The sequence below is a fragment of the Mustelus asterias genome, chromosome 15, assembly GCF_964213995.1.
Source record: "Mustelus asterias chromosome 15, sMusAst1.hap1.1, whole genome shotgun sequence".
NCBI lineage: Eukaryota > Metazoa > Chordata > Chondrichthyes > Carcharhiniformes > Triakidae > Mustelus > Mustelus asterias.
The window spans coordinates 77,335,350-77,351,205 of NC_135815.1; the positions used below are offsets into that span (position 1 = coordinate 77,335,350).

Genomic DNA, 15,856 nt, shown 5'->3' on the forward strand with positions numbered 1-15,856 from the left:
TCTATTAGGCGATCTCACCCATGGTGCACCGCTTCTGGTTGGTCACTCCCGAATGACTCCTGCCAAGCAGCTGGTGGGTGAGGGCAGGTTCACCCACCGCTGCGATTTCTCACCAAGGCCAAATAGCCTGCTGACTCTCAGGGTCAAAGTTCACACCTGAAGAATAGCCACCCAAGAGGGCTGTTGCTATCCATGGCCTTCCATACCAGCACAAGGGGAGGGAGGGAGAAAACCTTGGTAGAAAAGAAATGTCTAACTTTTGATGGGCAATCGCCATGTTAGCCACCTCAATATTTATCGAGAAAGTCTGCCCGTTCTTTTTCGCCATCTTCTGCAGAATTTTCATGGCTTCTTCCTTTTTCTTTCGAGACAGTAGCCATCTCGGAGATTCTGGCATGAACCTGCAAAGGTAAGACAGCCCAGTTGTTGTCACTGCACAGCTGGTTTTCCAGGGCCAAGCTAACAATCGCGGTCTCTTTGGTGGACATTACCAATAGTAGGCGAGGAAGCAGAAATTCGGTAAGGTCGCTGTCAGCTGCAGGCTCCGCCAGGCCGGGATGAAGTAAGCGACAGCAGCGAGTAGTATCATCCCAAAGCTGAAACACATCTGGTTGACAATCCCCACTGTCCTTCTGTACTCCATTCCAACAATTTCTGTAACTGGAGAGGCAAAAACAGCACATTAATCAGGGCCTGCTTTGGTCATTTCCATTCCATTTAGCAACAAGCGGCACGGTGGCACAGTGGTTAGCACTGCTGCCTCACAGCGCCAGGGTCCCGGGTTCAATTCCCGGCTTGGGTCACTGTCTGTGTGGAGTTTGCACATTCTCCTTGTGTCTGCGTGGGTTTCCTCCCACAGTCCAAAGATGTGCAGGTTAGGTGAATTGGTCATGCTAAATTCGCCTTAGTGTCAGGGGATTAGCAGGGTAAATACGTGGGATAGACCTGGGTGGGATTGTTGTCGCTGCAGGCTCGATGGGCCAAATGGCCTCCTTCTGTGCTGTAGGATTCTATGATTCTATTGCCTCGCATCGAATCAACAGAAGGCAGGAATCAAGCTTCCTTCCTGAATGTTGCAAACAGCAGCATTCACAGTGCTGGATGCCAGCTTATCCACCATGTTATGTATACACACAATCACTTTGCAATTCTCCCCACTTATAATATTAAATATTATCAGCGCTGGGTGACTTCCTTCTGTTCTGCAAATCTATTTTTCCACTGGATTCTCTTTCCTGCTTCTGATGTGTTGTCTACGGCTCAATTAATAACACCCTGTTATCACAGAATCCCTACAGTGCAGAGATAGAGCATCTTACCCAGGCCCTCTCCCCATTACCCCCTGTATTTACCCCACTAATCCCCCTCATCTACACATCTTGGGACATTAAAGGGCAATTTAGCATGGCCAATGCACCTAACCTGCACATCTTTGGAGGAAACCGGAGCACCTGGAGGAAACCCACGCAGACACAGGGAGAACATGCAAACTCCACACAGACAGTGACCCGAGGCCAGAATTGAACCCGGGTCCCTGGCGCTGTGAGGCAGCAGTGCTAACCAGTGCCACTGTGCCACCAACCCCCCCCCAAGTCTCAATCAACTTGGAAGGCATAAATCAAGGCTAACATTCCAATGCTGCACCGAGGGAGTGCTGCATTGCTGAAGATGCAATCTTTCAGGTGGGATGTTAAATCTCTCAGGTGGCACTGTTTTTGAAGAAGAGCAGGGGAGTTATCCCTGGAGTGCTCTGCCATTCAATAAGATCCTGCCTGATCTGTGGGCAAATTGGTTGCTGCATTTCCTACAGTGACTACACTTACAAACAAAAAAGTCCTTCATTGGCTGTAAAGCGCTTTGAGACTACGAGTGGTTGTGAAAGGTGCTATATAAATGCATCTGCCCCTTTCTTTCATCTGCACAAAATTCTTTGCCTACACCTTGTCAAGTTTCCTTGTGACTTTACACACTCTAAATTATATTTGAGGACACATTCTTTGGTGGTGGCCCCAGGCTGAAGGAAAGGATGTTCCCAATAGACAGTTGCATTGTAAAAAAGAGCACAGATAATTGGAAGTTAACTTCTCACTTAAATCTTGTGCTTTGTAGTGAATTCATCCCAAATTAGCATCCAAATAGTTAATGCAATCGGATGAAATTGTTTTGTCCATTAGTTGATTATTCTGTTTCTGTTTAAAAGGAGAAGAAGGGAATCAGTCCCAGGGTGTTCCTAACAAGGAGGATCAGTGGGCTAACTACATGGGGTTACAGCGATAGGGGAGGGGGGGGAGGGTGCGTGGGCCTGGGCAAGCTGCTCTGTTGGAGAGTCGGTGCAGACTCGATGGGCTGAATGGCCTCCTTCTGCACTGTAGGAATGTTATGATTTTGTTTCAATCGATTGACCCTTACTGGAAAAATGATGGATCTTACTGCTGGAGCCATGATATATATCGCTACACTTGAAGGATAGTGCTTGCATAATTAACCAGGAAGTCTTTATTAACAAGACTGAACTACGTACATACTTGCAGTGGGTATGGAGAGGTCTTCATACCAGCTCCTTATACATTCACCTCTAGGTTGTAGTCCTTGGTCATGTTATGATGGCCACGAAGGCCAGAGGGGATCATCGATAGATCTCCCCCGTGAGTTTTGTGGAGTACAAGCTGTGTTATTGAGTGAGTCCCGAGGTGAAGACTACCTGACTGTAAACCACAGGCGCAACCCTTTCCTTTGGTGCACAATAAAGGGTGTTAGTGATGGAAAATTATCGTTTGTGTCCTCTTTCATCACTGTGTGGATGGTACTGTACGTTATAACTGATTTCAATCATTTACTCAAAGAGCAAATACTTTGCCAGGTCATAGAATTCCTACAGTGCAGAAGGAGGCCATTCAGCCCATCGAACCTGCACCGACAACAATTCCACCCAGGCCTTATCCCAGTAACTCCACATATTTACCCTGCTAATCCCTGTAACACTAAGGGGCAATTTACCATGGCCAATCTACTTAACCCACACATTTTTTGGACTGTGGGAGGAAACCGGAGACCTGGAGGAAACCCACTCAGACACAGGGAGAATGTGCTAACTCCACACAGACAGCCACCCAAGGCTGGAATTGAACCCGAGTCCCTGCCACCATGCTCAGAATCAGGTGGTGCCTCATAGACATTAAACCAGGGATACAATTATCGCATGTTAACCCTTTAGCCACCAGCTCTTTCTATGACGGACACTGCTCTGTTCCTTTGTAGATTGCATGATTGAATTCCAGTTGAGTGGTTTATAGAAATCATAGAAATCATAGAAACCCTACAGTACAGAAAGAGGCCATTCGGCCCATCGAGTCTGCACCGACCACAAACCCACCCAGGCCCTACCCCCACATCCCTACATATTTACCCACTAATCCCTCTAACCTACTTATAACTGGCTTTGCCTGCCAGGAATGTCTACCAGTACACTCTGACGGTGCAGGTTCATCTAAATCCAAATATCTACAAGTAACAAATGGGATCATTCCAATGGCCCATTCAATAAGAGGATTGGTAAGTTTTCCCTGTCCAGTACTCCAGAGAGAGGACAGAATGCTTAGACACTGAGGATGAGATAGATTTCCGAACTCTAAAGAGAATCAAGGGTTCCAGGGATTCGATGGAAATTGAGGTCAAAGGTCAGTAATGATCCTATTGAATGGCAGAGCAGGCTCCAGGGAATGTACAGCCTATTCCTGCTCTTCTTCCTTATCTTCCTTATGTTGAATAGTTGATTAAATTGGAGCCTCTACAATCAACAACTGAGGCCAATCTAATAAAAACTTTTTAAAAAGTTATTTTATATAGTGCCTTTCATAAGGACATCCCAAAGTGTTTCTTGGCCAATGGAATACTGAAAATGATGCCCGTGCAATAAGCAAGTAAAGAGGATTGTTTACTGGGAGTAAATAATCATTGTGGGGACAAATCAGAGAATCATAGAATCGCTGCAGTGCAGAAGGAGGCCATTCGGCCCATTGTGCTCCAATCACAATCCTATCCAGGTCCTATTCCTATAACACCCAGCATTTACCCTCACTAGCCCCCCCACTAACACTGAGGGGCAATTTATCATGACCAATCAACCTAAGCCACACATCTTTGGACGGTGGGAGGAAACTGGAGCAGACACGGGGAGAACGTGCTGACTCCACACAGACAGTCACCCGAGGCCGGAATTGAATCCGGGTCCCTGGTGCTGAGAGGCAGCAGTGCTAACCACTGTGCCCCCCTCAATATTTATCATGAATAGAAAAATGTAAAAGCTTACTTAAGACGTAGGCACTCAGCCAGCCACCCTTGCTCAGCAAACCTTGCAAAGTGCGGAAAATGGTGAACCAAATATAATTTGGTGCAAACGCCACTGCCAGTCCAGCAACCGAGGTGGCAAATACGGAAAACAGGAAGCACCGTTTTCTACCGTATCTACAAAAAGCAAAGGAGCAGTTTCATGTTTCAAAATGTGAAAAAAGATTGGATATTATCAAATGTGTCATTGGAAAGTGACTGCGTAGTTCTGAGTTATACGTACATGTCTGCTCCGAAACCCAGGCATATTGTTCCAAGCATAAAGCCCAGGTTTAGACAAGCCTGGGATAGGTCCACCTTCCAAGCCTCAGCGCACACAAGCCCGAACTGTAAAAGTGTTGTGGGTAAACAAGCATGACAACGTTACATTATTAATCCAACATTCCATACTTCTAAACTGCTTTTTGCCACAGTGAAGCCTGATACTGTGCACATCACACACCCATGCATATCCTCTATCCAGCAAGATCATTGATTGTGTGATAAGGGACCTTTGCTAATGTTCTAACTCCTTAGCACAAATATACTGAGGTTAAGTGTGATGTCGCCCTGATCAAGCTGAGAATGGTGAACTTGGAATGGACCATGGACTCAACCTGGGATTTTCATGATCTATATAGTTCAGTTCCTCTTAATGTTCCCTTTTTTAAAAAAAATGGTGCATGGGATGTGGGCGTCGCTGGCTGGGCCAACATTTATTCCCCATCCCCGAGGACATTTAAGAATCAGCCACATTGCTGTAGATCTGGAGTCACATGTAGGCCAGACCAGATAAGGATGACAGATTTCCTTCCCTAAAGGACATTAGTGAACCAGGTGGATTTTTACAACAATAGACAATGGTTACATGGTCATCAATGGATTTTCAATTCCAGACTTTTATTGAATACAAATTTCACCATCTACCATGGTGGGATTCAAACCCGGGTCCCCAGAGGATTACCCTGGCTCACTGGATTACTAGTACAGCAACAGTACAACAATGCCGCTGCCTCTTTATCAGCCACTCCTTTGAGAAGTCCTTCTGTGGATCCTGAACTGGGTAGTCTCGTGAAGAGCTGCGCTTATAAAGTTTAAAGTCCAAAGATGTGCGGGTTAGGTGGATTGGCCATGCTAAATTGGTCTTAGTGTCGGGGAGATGAGCTAGGGTAAATGCATGGGATTATGGGGATAAGGCCTAGATGGGATTGTGGTCGGTGCAGACTCAATGGGCCAAATGGTCTCCTTCTGCACTGTAGGATTCTACGAATTCTATGATTAAAGTTTATTTATTAGTGTCTGTGGTGAACCATTGTTGGTTCCCACTAGGTAGTGCTGAGCCATGGTCTGGCCAGTACTATGAGTCTGTAGATATGTTACTGTTGGGGTTAGGGTTGGGCTGTTCTACCTGTTAATATAGTCCTATGGTACACCCCAGTTGGCTCCGCCTCCTGGGAGAGGTATAAAGGTCACTGCTCTGCCTGGTGACCCTTTAGTCTGGGATCGTATACTGTATATAGTAGCTCTGTTATTGTTGGCAATAAAAGCCTTTATTTCCCGAGTACATCCAGCCTCTCGTGTGTTAGATCGCGCATCAGTGTCACAGGTAGGCTTACATTAACACTGCAATGAAGTTACTGTGAAATCTATTCGCCACAATCCAGCGCCTCGTTCAGGTACACTGAGGGAGAATTTAGCATGGCCAATGCACCTAACCAGCACGTCTTTCAAACTGTAGGAGGAAACCGGAGCACCCGGAGGAAACCCACACAGACAGTGACCCAAGCCGGGAATCGAACCCGGGTCCCTGGCGCTGTAAGGCAGCAATGCTAACCACTCTGCCACCGTGCCACTGGGAACATTAAAGAGTTGAAATGGAATCCATTTAGCACCAACAATGAAGAACATTTTCACCTCCAGAATCCCGGGCTTAAGGTCCCAGTTATTAATTTGTTGGGATCAGGATTTTCTGTTCCAGACAGCAGCAAAGCTAAAGAGGGAGGTTAGGGAGGCTAAATGTGAAAATGAGGGGGAAAAAGCTAGCAAAAAACAAAAGGCAAATAAGAGGATGATTGTGAAGGAGACAAAGGATAGTGAGTAATGAGGGAAATGGTTGATAGTCAATAAATTGTCATCGTTTTCACAGAGAGGGTGAGGTTTGAGGTTATAATTCCAAAGGTATACGTAGGGAAGGTTACTATTCCAAGAGAAAGTTACTTCAATCTAAAAATCACCAGAACCTCATTGTTTACATCTGGGAGGGACTTTAGGGAGGAAATGGTAGAGGCTCGGACTTAGAATATTACCTAAACTTTTGTGAAAATGGAAATTGACCCATGACACAATATGTTTTGGAAGTAAGAATAGGAAAAATTCATAAACCTTAAATAGTCAGCTTCTAACAAAGTAGACGGGCAGATAGGCCACGCTATGCTTAGTGATAGTGGCAGTAGCAAGGAGGGGAGGTGAAACTTGCACAGGATCTGAATTGGAATATAGTTTTGTGTGTTGCATAAAGATTTTGGTACATGTCCTATCCACACAAGAAGCAGATCAAATCTAATCCAGCCAATTACAGCCCCATCAGTCTACACTCAATCAACAAATTAAAGTAATGGAGGGTGTTGTCAACAGCTCTCACCCACGCAGAGTTTGGGTTCAGCCAAGAGTTACTCAGCTCCCAACCGCATCACAGCTTTGGTGTAAATCTAGACAAAGAGCTGAATTTGTGTGGTAAGGTGAGAGTGATTGTCCTTGACATCAAGGTAGAATTTATTGGAGTGTGGCATCAAGGAACCTTGACATGATTGAGGTTAATGAGAATCCACTGCTTGGAGTCATACCCGGCACAAAGGAAGATGGTTGTGGTGGTTGGAAGTCAATCATCTCAGCTCCAGGACATCACTGCAGGAGTTCCTCAGGGCAGTGTCCCAGGCCCAATTATCTTCAGCTGCTTCATCAATGACCTTCCTTATATCTTATGGGTGGCACAATGGCAAAGGACAGCACAGTGGCACAGTGGTTAGCACTGCTGTCTCACAACGCCAGGGACTCGGGTTCTATTCCAGTTTTGGGTGACTTCACCTGTGCAAAATTTGAATGTTCTCCCCATGTCTGCATGGGTTTCCTCCGGGTGCTCCAGTTTCCTCCCACAATCCAAAGATGTGAGACCATAAGACATAGGAGCAGAATTAGGCCACTCGGTCCATCGAGTCTGCTCTGCCATTCAATCATGGCTGATTTTTTTTCTCATCCCCATTCTCCTGCCTTCCCCCATAACCCCTGATCGCCTTATTAATCAAGAACCTATCTATCTCATAAAGACACTCAATGACGTGGCCTCCACAGCCTTCTGCGGCAAAGAGTTCCACAGATTCACTACTCTCTGGCTGAAGAAATTCCTCCTCATCTCTGTTTTAAAGGATCGGTCCTTTAGCCTGAGGCTGTGTCCTCTGGTTCTAGTTTTTCCTACCAATGGAATCCTCTCCACATCCACTCTATCCAGACTTCGCAGCATCCTGTAAGTTTCAATAAGATCCCCCCTCATCCTTCTAAACTCCAACGAGTACAGACCCAGGGTCCTCAACCGTTCTTCATACGACAAGCTCTTCATTCCAGGGATCATTCTTGTAAATCTCCTCTGGACCCTTTCCAAGGCCGGCACATCCTTCCTTAGGTACAGGGCCAAAAACTGCTCACAATACTCCAAATGCGGTCTGATCAGAGCCTTATACAGCCTCAGAAGGACATCCCTGCTCTTGAATTCTAGCCCTCACGACATGAATGCTAACATTACATTTGCCTTTCTAACTGCTAAATGAATCTGCAAGTTAACCTTAAGAGAACCTTGAACAAGGACTCCCAAGTCCCTTTGTGCTTCTGATTTCCTAAGCATTTTCCCATTTAGAAAATAGTCTGTGCCTCCATTCCTCCTTCCAAAGTGCATAACCTCACACTTTTCCACATTGTATTCCATCTGCCACTTCTTTACCCACTCTCCTAACCTGTCCATGTCCTTCTACAGCCCCCCTGCTTCCTCAATACTACCTGCCCCTCTACATATCTTTGTAATGTGCAGGTTAGGTGGATCGGCCATGCTAAATTGCCCCTTAGTGTCCCAAGATCTGTAGTTTACAGGAAATTAGTTAGGTAAATGCATGGGGGTTACGGGGATAGGGCGGAGGTGATGGCCTGGGTAAGATACTCTTTCAGAAAGTAGGTGCAGACTCAATGGGGCTGAATGGCCTCTTTCTGCACTGCAGTGACTCTATGGTTAAGGTCAGAAGTGGGAATGTTCACTGCTGATTTCACAATAATCAGCACCATCCTCAGATACTGAAACAGTCTGTGCCCATTGGGCAACATTCAGACTTGAGCTGATAACTGTCCAACTGCTAAGTAATGAACATATGCAAAAGGAGCATCTAACAATCTCCACTTAACATTCAATGGCATTGCCATTGCTGAATCCCCACCATCAACATCCTGGGGGATACCACTGACCAGAAACTTAAGTGGACAAGCCATATAATTACTGTAGCTCTTAGATTAGGTCAGGATCTGGGAATTCTGTGGTAACACAGCTCATGACTCCTCAAAGCCTGTCCACTATCTCAGATGTATGTTTCCATTAGCCCGGATAAGTGCGGCTCCAACAACACTCTAGAAGCTCGAGACGGTCCAGGATGAAGCAGGCCATTTGATCAGCACCCAATCTACAAAAAGTATTCACTCCTTCCACCATTGACCCAGTGGCTCAGTCTGACCTGCTCATTTAAGGGCAATTAGGATTGGGCAAATAGAGAAAAAAAACCCTCACTGTAGAAGGAGTTTGAAAAGAACGGGAAACATTACAGCAGGGATTCACAGAGCTGTAACCGGAGGTGAAAGGGCAACTGTAGGAAAACATCATTGAGCAGTTAGGAATTCTTTCACTGGAGCCAAGAAAATTAATAGGAGGCCACACAAAGGTCATGGAGTATATCATGGATTATATAAAGTAATTGGTGACCAATTATTTCAACTGGTCAACAAGAGGACACAATTTGAAGATAATCACAAAAATAGTGAAACAGGAATTTATGCAAAATGTATTCTTTACACAGTGGGTGATTGGAATGTGAGATTTGCTGCTAAAAAACACTTCAGAGGGTAGCAACAGGGAATTAAAACATTAATAGCATGAAGAGAGGCCGAGATTAGACCAGGTGATTTGGATGGAAAAAACATATTTCGAAATCGCAACATTGCATCAATCAATGGTTCAGTTCCATGGTCTTCAGAGTGGTGTCTGATGTCTGTTTCAAACCTGCGGATATACAATTTGGGACATCTGCGTTCCAATAAGGACAAGACAACCCCACAGAAAAATGGCGAGAGAGTGCAAGTGAAGATGTTGTCCCTTTCTCTTTCAGTGGGTGAGTGGTTGGGTGAGCGAATAGGCAGGCGAACGGGTGGGTAGGTGGGTGAGTGAGTGGGTTAGTCAGTTGGGTAGGTTGGGGTGGGAGAGAGAGTCAGGTGAGGGAGTAGTTGGATCAGGGTTGTGGATAAGAGAATTGGATTGGAGGATAGTTGTGTTGGGGACGTGCAGCCAGGTTGAGGGGGGTGTAGCTGGGTTGAGGGGGGGATGTAGCCGGGTAGAGGGGGTTGTAGCCGGGTTCAGGGGGGGGGTGTAGCCGGGTTGAGGGGGGATGAAGCCGGTTTGAGGGGGGGGTGTAGCTGGGTTGAGGGGGGGTGTAGCCAGGTTGAGGAGGGGGGTAGCCGAGTTAAGGGGGGGTGTAGCCGGGTTGAGGGGGGGTGTAGCCGAGTTGAGGGCGGGTAGTCGGGTTGAGGGGGGGGGTGTAGCCGGGTTGAGGGGGGGTGTAGCCGGGTTGAGGGGGGGTGTAGCCGGGTTGAGGGCGGGTAGTCGGGTTGAGGGGGGGTGTAGCCGGGTTGAGGGGGGCTGTAGCCGGGTTGAGGGGGGGTGTAGCCGGGCTGAGGGGGGGTGTAGTTGGGTTGAGGGGGGGTGTAGCCGAGTTATGGGGGGTGTAGCCGAGTTGAGGGGGGGGGGTGTAGCCGGGTTGAAGGGGGTGTAGCTGGGTTGAGGGGGGGTAGTCGGGTTGAGGGGGGGTGTAGCCGGGTTGAGGGGGTGGGTGTAGCCGGGTTGAGGAGGGGGGGTAGCCAGGTTGAGGGGGGGGCTGTAGCCGGGTTGAGGAGGGGGTGTAGCCGGGTTGGGGGGGGGGGGGTGTAGCTGGGTTGAGGGGGGGGTGGCGCCGGGTTGAGGGGGGGTGTAGCCGGGTTGAGAGGGGGGGGTGTAGCCGGGTTGAGGGTGGGTAACCGGATTGAGGGGGGGTGTAGCAGGGTTGAAGGGGGGGGTGTAGCCGGGTTGAGGGCGGGTGTAGACGGGTTTAGGGGGTGTGTAGCTGGGTTGAGAGGTGGTGAAGCCAAGTTGAGGGGGAGTAGTCGGGTTGAGGGGAGTGTAGCTGTGTTGAGGGGGGGTGTAGCCGAGTTGAGGGGGGGTTGCCGGGGTGAGGGTGGGCGGTGTAGCCGGGTTGAGGAGGGGGGGGATTGTAGCCGGGTTGAGGGGGGGGGTTTAGCCGGGTTGAGGGGGGGTGTAGCCGGGTTGAGGGGGTGGGTAGCCGGGTTGAGGGGGGGGTGTAGCCGGGTTGAGGGGGGGGGCTGAACCCGGGTTGATGGGGGGTGTAGCCGGGTTGAGGGGGGGTGTAGCCGCGTTGAGGGGGGTAACCGGATTGAGGGGGGGTGCGGCAGGGTTGAAGGGGGGGTGTAGACAGGTAGAGGTGGGTATAGCCGGGTTGAGGGTGGGTGTAGATGGGTTTAGGGGGGGGTGTAGCCGAGTTGAGGGGGGGCTATAGCCGGGTTGATGGGGGGTGTAGCCGAGTTGAGGGGGGGCTGTAGCCGGGTTGAGGGGGGGTGTAGCCGGGTTGAGGGGGGGTGTAGACGGGTTGAGGGGGGGTGTAGACGGGTTGAGGGGGGGGGTAATCGGGTTGAGAGGGGGTGTAGCCGGGTTGAGGGGGGGCTGTAGCCGGGTTGAGGGGGGGCCGGAGCCAGGTTGAGGGGGGGCTGTAGCCGGGTTGAGGGGGGGCTGTAGCCGGGTGGAGGGGGGGTGTTGCCGGGTTGGGGGGGGGGGTGTAGCCGAGTTGAGGGGGGGCTACAGCCGGGTTGATGGGGGGTGTAGCTGGGTTGAGGGGGGGTGTAGCCGAGTTGAGGGGGGGCTGTAGCCGGGTTGAGGGGGGGTGTAGCCGGGTTGAGGGGGGGTGTAGACGGGTTGAGGGGGGGTGTAGCCGGGTTGAGGGGGGGTAATCGGGTTGAGAGGGGGTGTAGCCGGGTTGAGGGGGGGCTGTAGCCGGGTTGAGGGGGGGCTGTAGCCGGGTTGAGGGGGGGTGTTGCCGGGTTGAGGGGGTTGTAGCCGGGTTGAGGGGGGGGGGGTGTAGCCGGGTTGAGGGGGGGTGTAGCCGGGTTGAGGGGGGCTGTAGCCGGGTGGAGGGGGGGTGTGCCGTGTTGAGGGGGGGTGTAGCCGGGTTGAGGGGGGGGGTGTAGCCGGGTTGAGGGGGGGTGTAGCCGGGTTGAGGGGGGTTGTAGCCGGGTTGAAGGGGGGGGTGTAGCCGGGTTGAGGGGGGCTGTAGTCGGGTTGAGGGAGGCTAGTCGGATTTGGGGGGGGGTGTAGCCGGATTGAGGGGGGGTGTAGCCGGGTTGAGGGGGGGTGTAGCCGGGTTGAGGGGGGGTGTAGCTGGGTTGAGGGGGGCTGTAGCCGGGTTGAGGGGGGTTGTAGCCGGGTTGAAGGGGGGGGTGTAGCCGGGTTGAGGGGGGCTGTAGTCGGGTTGAGGGGGGGTAGTCGGATTTGGGGGGGGGTGTAGCCGGATTGAGGGGGGGTGTAGCCGGGTTGAGGGGGGGTAGTCGGGTTGAGGGGGGGTAGTCGGATTTGGGGGGGGGTGTAGCCGGGTTGAGGGGGGGTGTAGCCGGGTTGAGGGGGGGTAGTCGGGTTGAGGGCGGGTGTAGATGGGCTTAGGGGGGGTGTAGCCGGGTTGAGGGGGGGGGTGTAGCCGAGTTGAGGGGGGTAGTCGGGTTGAGGGGGGGTAGTCGGTTTGAGGGGGGGTGTAGCCGGGTTGAGGGGTGGGTGGAGCCGGGTTGAGGGGGGGTGTAGCCGGGTTGAGGGAGGGTGTAGCCGGGTTGAGGGGGGGTGTAGCCGAGTTGAGGTGGGGTAGTCGGGTTGAGGGCGGGTGTAGATGGGCTTAGGGGGGGTGTAGCCGGGTTGAGGGGGAGGGTGTAGCCGAGTTGAGGGGGGTAGTCGGGTTGAGGGGGGGTAGTCGGTTTGAGGGGGGGGTGTAGCCGGGTTGAGGGGTGGGTGGAGCCGGGTTGAGGGGGGGTGTAGCCGGGTTGAGGGGTGGGTGTAGCCAGGTTGAGGGGGTGGTGTAGCCGGGTTGAGGGGGGTGGGTGTAGCTGGGTTGAGGGAGGTTGTAGCCGGTTTGAGTGGGGGTGTAGGCGGGTTGAGGGGGGGTGTAGCCGGGTTGAGAGGGGTGTAGCCGGGTTGAGGGGGACGTAGCCGGGTTGAGGGCGGGTGTAGCCTGGTTGAGGGTGTGTAGCTGGGTTGAGGGGGAGGGGTGTAGCCAGGTTGAGGGGGGCTGTAGCCGGGTTGAGGGGTGTGTAGCTGGGTTGAGGGGGGGGGGTGTAGCCTGGTTGAGGGGGTGTAGCCGGGATGGGGGGGAGGTCTGTGTATCCGGGTTGAGGGCGTGTGTGTAGCCGGGTTGAGGGGGGGGTTGTAGCTGGGTTGAGGGGGGGTGTAGCCGGATTGAGGGGGGTGTTGTAGCCGGGTTGAGGGGAGAGGTGTAACCGGGTTGAGGGGGGGGAAGCCGGGTTGACGAGGGGTGTAGCCGGTTTGAGGGGGGTGTAGCCGGGTTGAGGGGGGGTGTAGCCAGGTTGAGGGGGGAGTGTAGCCAGGTTGAGGGGGGTGTAGCCGGGTTGAGGGGGGGTGTAGCCGGGTTGAGGGGGGGTGTAGCCAGGTTGAGAGGGGTGTAACCGGGTTGAGAGGGGGATGTAGCCGGGTTGAGGGGGGCGTAGCCGGGTTGAGGGCGGGTGTAGCCTGGTTGAGGGTGTGTCGCTGGGTTGAGGGGGAGGGGTGTAGCCGGGTTGAGGGGGGTGTAGCCGGGTTGAGGGGTGTGTAGCTGGGTTGAGGGGGGGGGTGTAGCCTGGTTGAGGGGGTGTAGCCGGGATGGGGGGGAGGTCTGTGTATCCGGGTTGAGGGCGTGGGTGTAGCCGGGTTGAGGGGGGGGTTGTAGCTGGGTTGAGGGGGGGTGTAGCCGGGTTGAGGGGGGGTGTTGTAGCCGGGTTGAGGGGAGAGGTGTAGCCGGGTTGAGGCGGGGAAGCCGGGTTGACGAGAAGTGTAGCCGGGTTGAGGGGGGTGTAGCCGGGTTGAGGGGGGGTGTAGCCAGGTTGAGAGGGGTGTAACCGAGTTGAGAGGGGGATGTAGCCGGGTTGAGGGGGGCGTAGCCGGGTTGAGGGCGGGTGTAGCCTGGTTGAGGGTGTGTCGCTGGGTTGAGGGGGAGGGGTGTAGCCGGGTTGAGGGGGGTGTAGCCGGGTTGAGGGGTGTGTAGCTGGGTTGAGGGGGGGGGTGTAGCCTGGTTGAGGGGGTGTAGCCGGGATGGGGGGGAGGTCTGTGTATCCGGGTTGAGGGCGTGGGTGTAGCCAGGTTGAGGGGGGGGTTGTAGCTGGGTTGAGGGGGGGTGTAGCCGGGTTGAGGGGGGATGTTGTAGCCGGGTTGAGGGGAGAGGTGTAGCCGGGTTGAGGGGGGGAAGCCGGGTTGACGAGGGGTGTAGCCGGGTTGAGGGGGGTGTAGCCGGGTTGAGGGGGGGTGCAGCCAGGTTGAGGGGGGAGTGTAGCCAGGTTGAGGGGGGGGTGTAGCCGGGTTGAGGGGGGGTGTAGCCGGGTTGAGGGGGGGTGTAGCCGGGTTGAGGGGGGGTGTAGCCGGGTTGCGGGGGGTGTAGCCTGGTTGAGGGGTGATGTAGCCGGATTGACGAGGGGTGTAGCTGGTTTGAGGAGGCGCGGGGGGGGGGGGTGTAGCCAGGTTGAGGGGAGGGTGTAGATGGGTTGAGGTGTGGTGTAGCCGGGTTGAGGGGTGGTGTAGCCGGGTTGAGGGGTGGTGTAGCCGGGTTGAGGGGTGGAGTAGCCGGGTTGAGGGGGGGTGTAGCTGTGTTGAGGGGGGGGTGTAGCCGGGTTGAGGGGGGGTGTAGCCTGGTTGAGGGGTGGTGTAGCCGGGTTGAGGGGTGGGTGTAGCCTGGTTGAGGGGGGTGTAGCTGGGTTGAGGGGGTGTAGCCGGGTTGAGGGGGGGATGTAGCCTGGTTGAGAGGGTGTAGCCGGGTTGAGGGGGGTGTAGCTGGGTTGAGGGGGGGTGTAGCCGGGTTGGGAGGGGGGGGGTGGTGTGGCCTTGGAGGGAGTCCAGAGAAGGTTCACCAGGTTGATACCAGAGATGAGGGGTGTTGATTATGAGGAGAGACTGAGCAGATTGGGTTTGTACTCGTGCGAATTTAGAAGGCCGAGGGGGGATCTTATAGAGACCTATAAGATAATGAAGGGGCTGGATAGGGTCGAGATGGAGAGATTCTTTCCACTTAGAAAGGAAACTAGAACTAGAGGGCACAGCCTCAAAATAAAGGGGGGTCAGTTTAGGACAGAGTTGAGGAGGAACTTCTTCTCTCAGAGGGTGGTGAATCTCTGGAATTCTCTGCCCACTGAAGTGGTGGAGGCTACCTCGTTGAATATGTTTAAATCACGGATAGATGGATTCCTGATCGGTAAGGGAATTAGGGGTTATAGGGATCAGGCTGGTAAGTGGAACTGATCCACTTCAGATCAGCCGGGGCAGGCTCAAGGGGCTCGATGGCCTACTCCTGCTCCTATTTCCTATGTTCTTATGTTATTGAGGCGGGGGAGGCAGGTGGGAGGGGCTGTAGCCGGGTTGAGGAGGGGTGTAGGCGGGTAGAGCGGGGGTGTAATCGGGTTGAGGGGGTGGTGTAGCCGGGTTGATGGGGGGTGAAGCCGGGTTGAGGGGGGGGGGTGTAGCCTGGTTGAGGGGGGTGTAGCCGGGTTGACGGGGGGTGGGGGGGGCGGTTGTAGCCGGGTTAAGGGGGGGGTGTAGCCGGGTTGAGGGGGGTGTAGCCGGGTTGACGGGGGGGGAGGGCGCGGTTGTAGCCGGGTTAAGGGGGGGGGTGTAGCCGGGTTGATGGGGGGGGGTGTAGCCTGGTTGAGGGGGGGTGTAGCAGGGTTGACGAGGGGTGTAGCTGGTTTGAGGGGGGGGGGAGGGGGGTTGTAGCCAGGTTTAGGGGGGTGTAGCTGGGTTGAGGGGTGGTGTAGCCGGGTTGAGGGGTGGTGTAGCCGGGTGAGGGGTGGTGTAGCCGGGTTGAGAGGTGGTGTAGCCGGGTTGAGGGGGGGTGTAGCTGGGTTGAGAGGTGGTGTAGCCGGGTTGAGGGGGGGTGTAGCTGGGTTGAGGGGGGTAGCTGGGTTGAGGGGTTAGCTGGTTGAGAGGGGTAGCTGGGTTGAG

The 15,856-nt window shown here is 53.3% G+C and overlaps 1 protein-coding gene across 2 annotated transcripts in view; it reads right to left on the reverse strand.

Annotated features, from left to right (window-relative positions):
* LOC144504839 (solute carrier family 22 member 2-like) overlaps positions 1 to 15,856 on the reverse strand; it is a 44,984-nt gene that overhangs the window by 22,353 nt on the left and 6,775 nt on the right. For both annotated transcript variants that reach the window (XM_078230592.1, XM_078230591.1), the window contains exons 2-5: positions 4,571 to 4,674; positions 4,310 to 4,464; positions 492 to 660; positions 287 to 401 (exon numbers count right to left, since the gene is read on the reverse strand). In XM_078230592.1, coding sequence (XP_078086718.1) covers positions 287 to 401; positions 492 to 660; positions 4,310 to 4,464; positions 4,571 to 4,674 — 543 coding nt within the window. The remainder of the gene's footprint in view (positions 1 to 286; positions 402 to 491; positions 661 to 4,309; positions 4,465 to 4,570; positions 4,675 to 15,856) is intronic.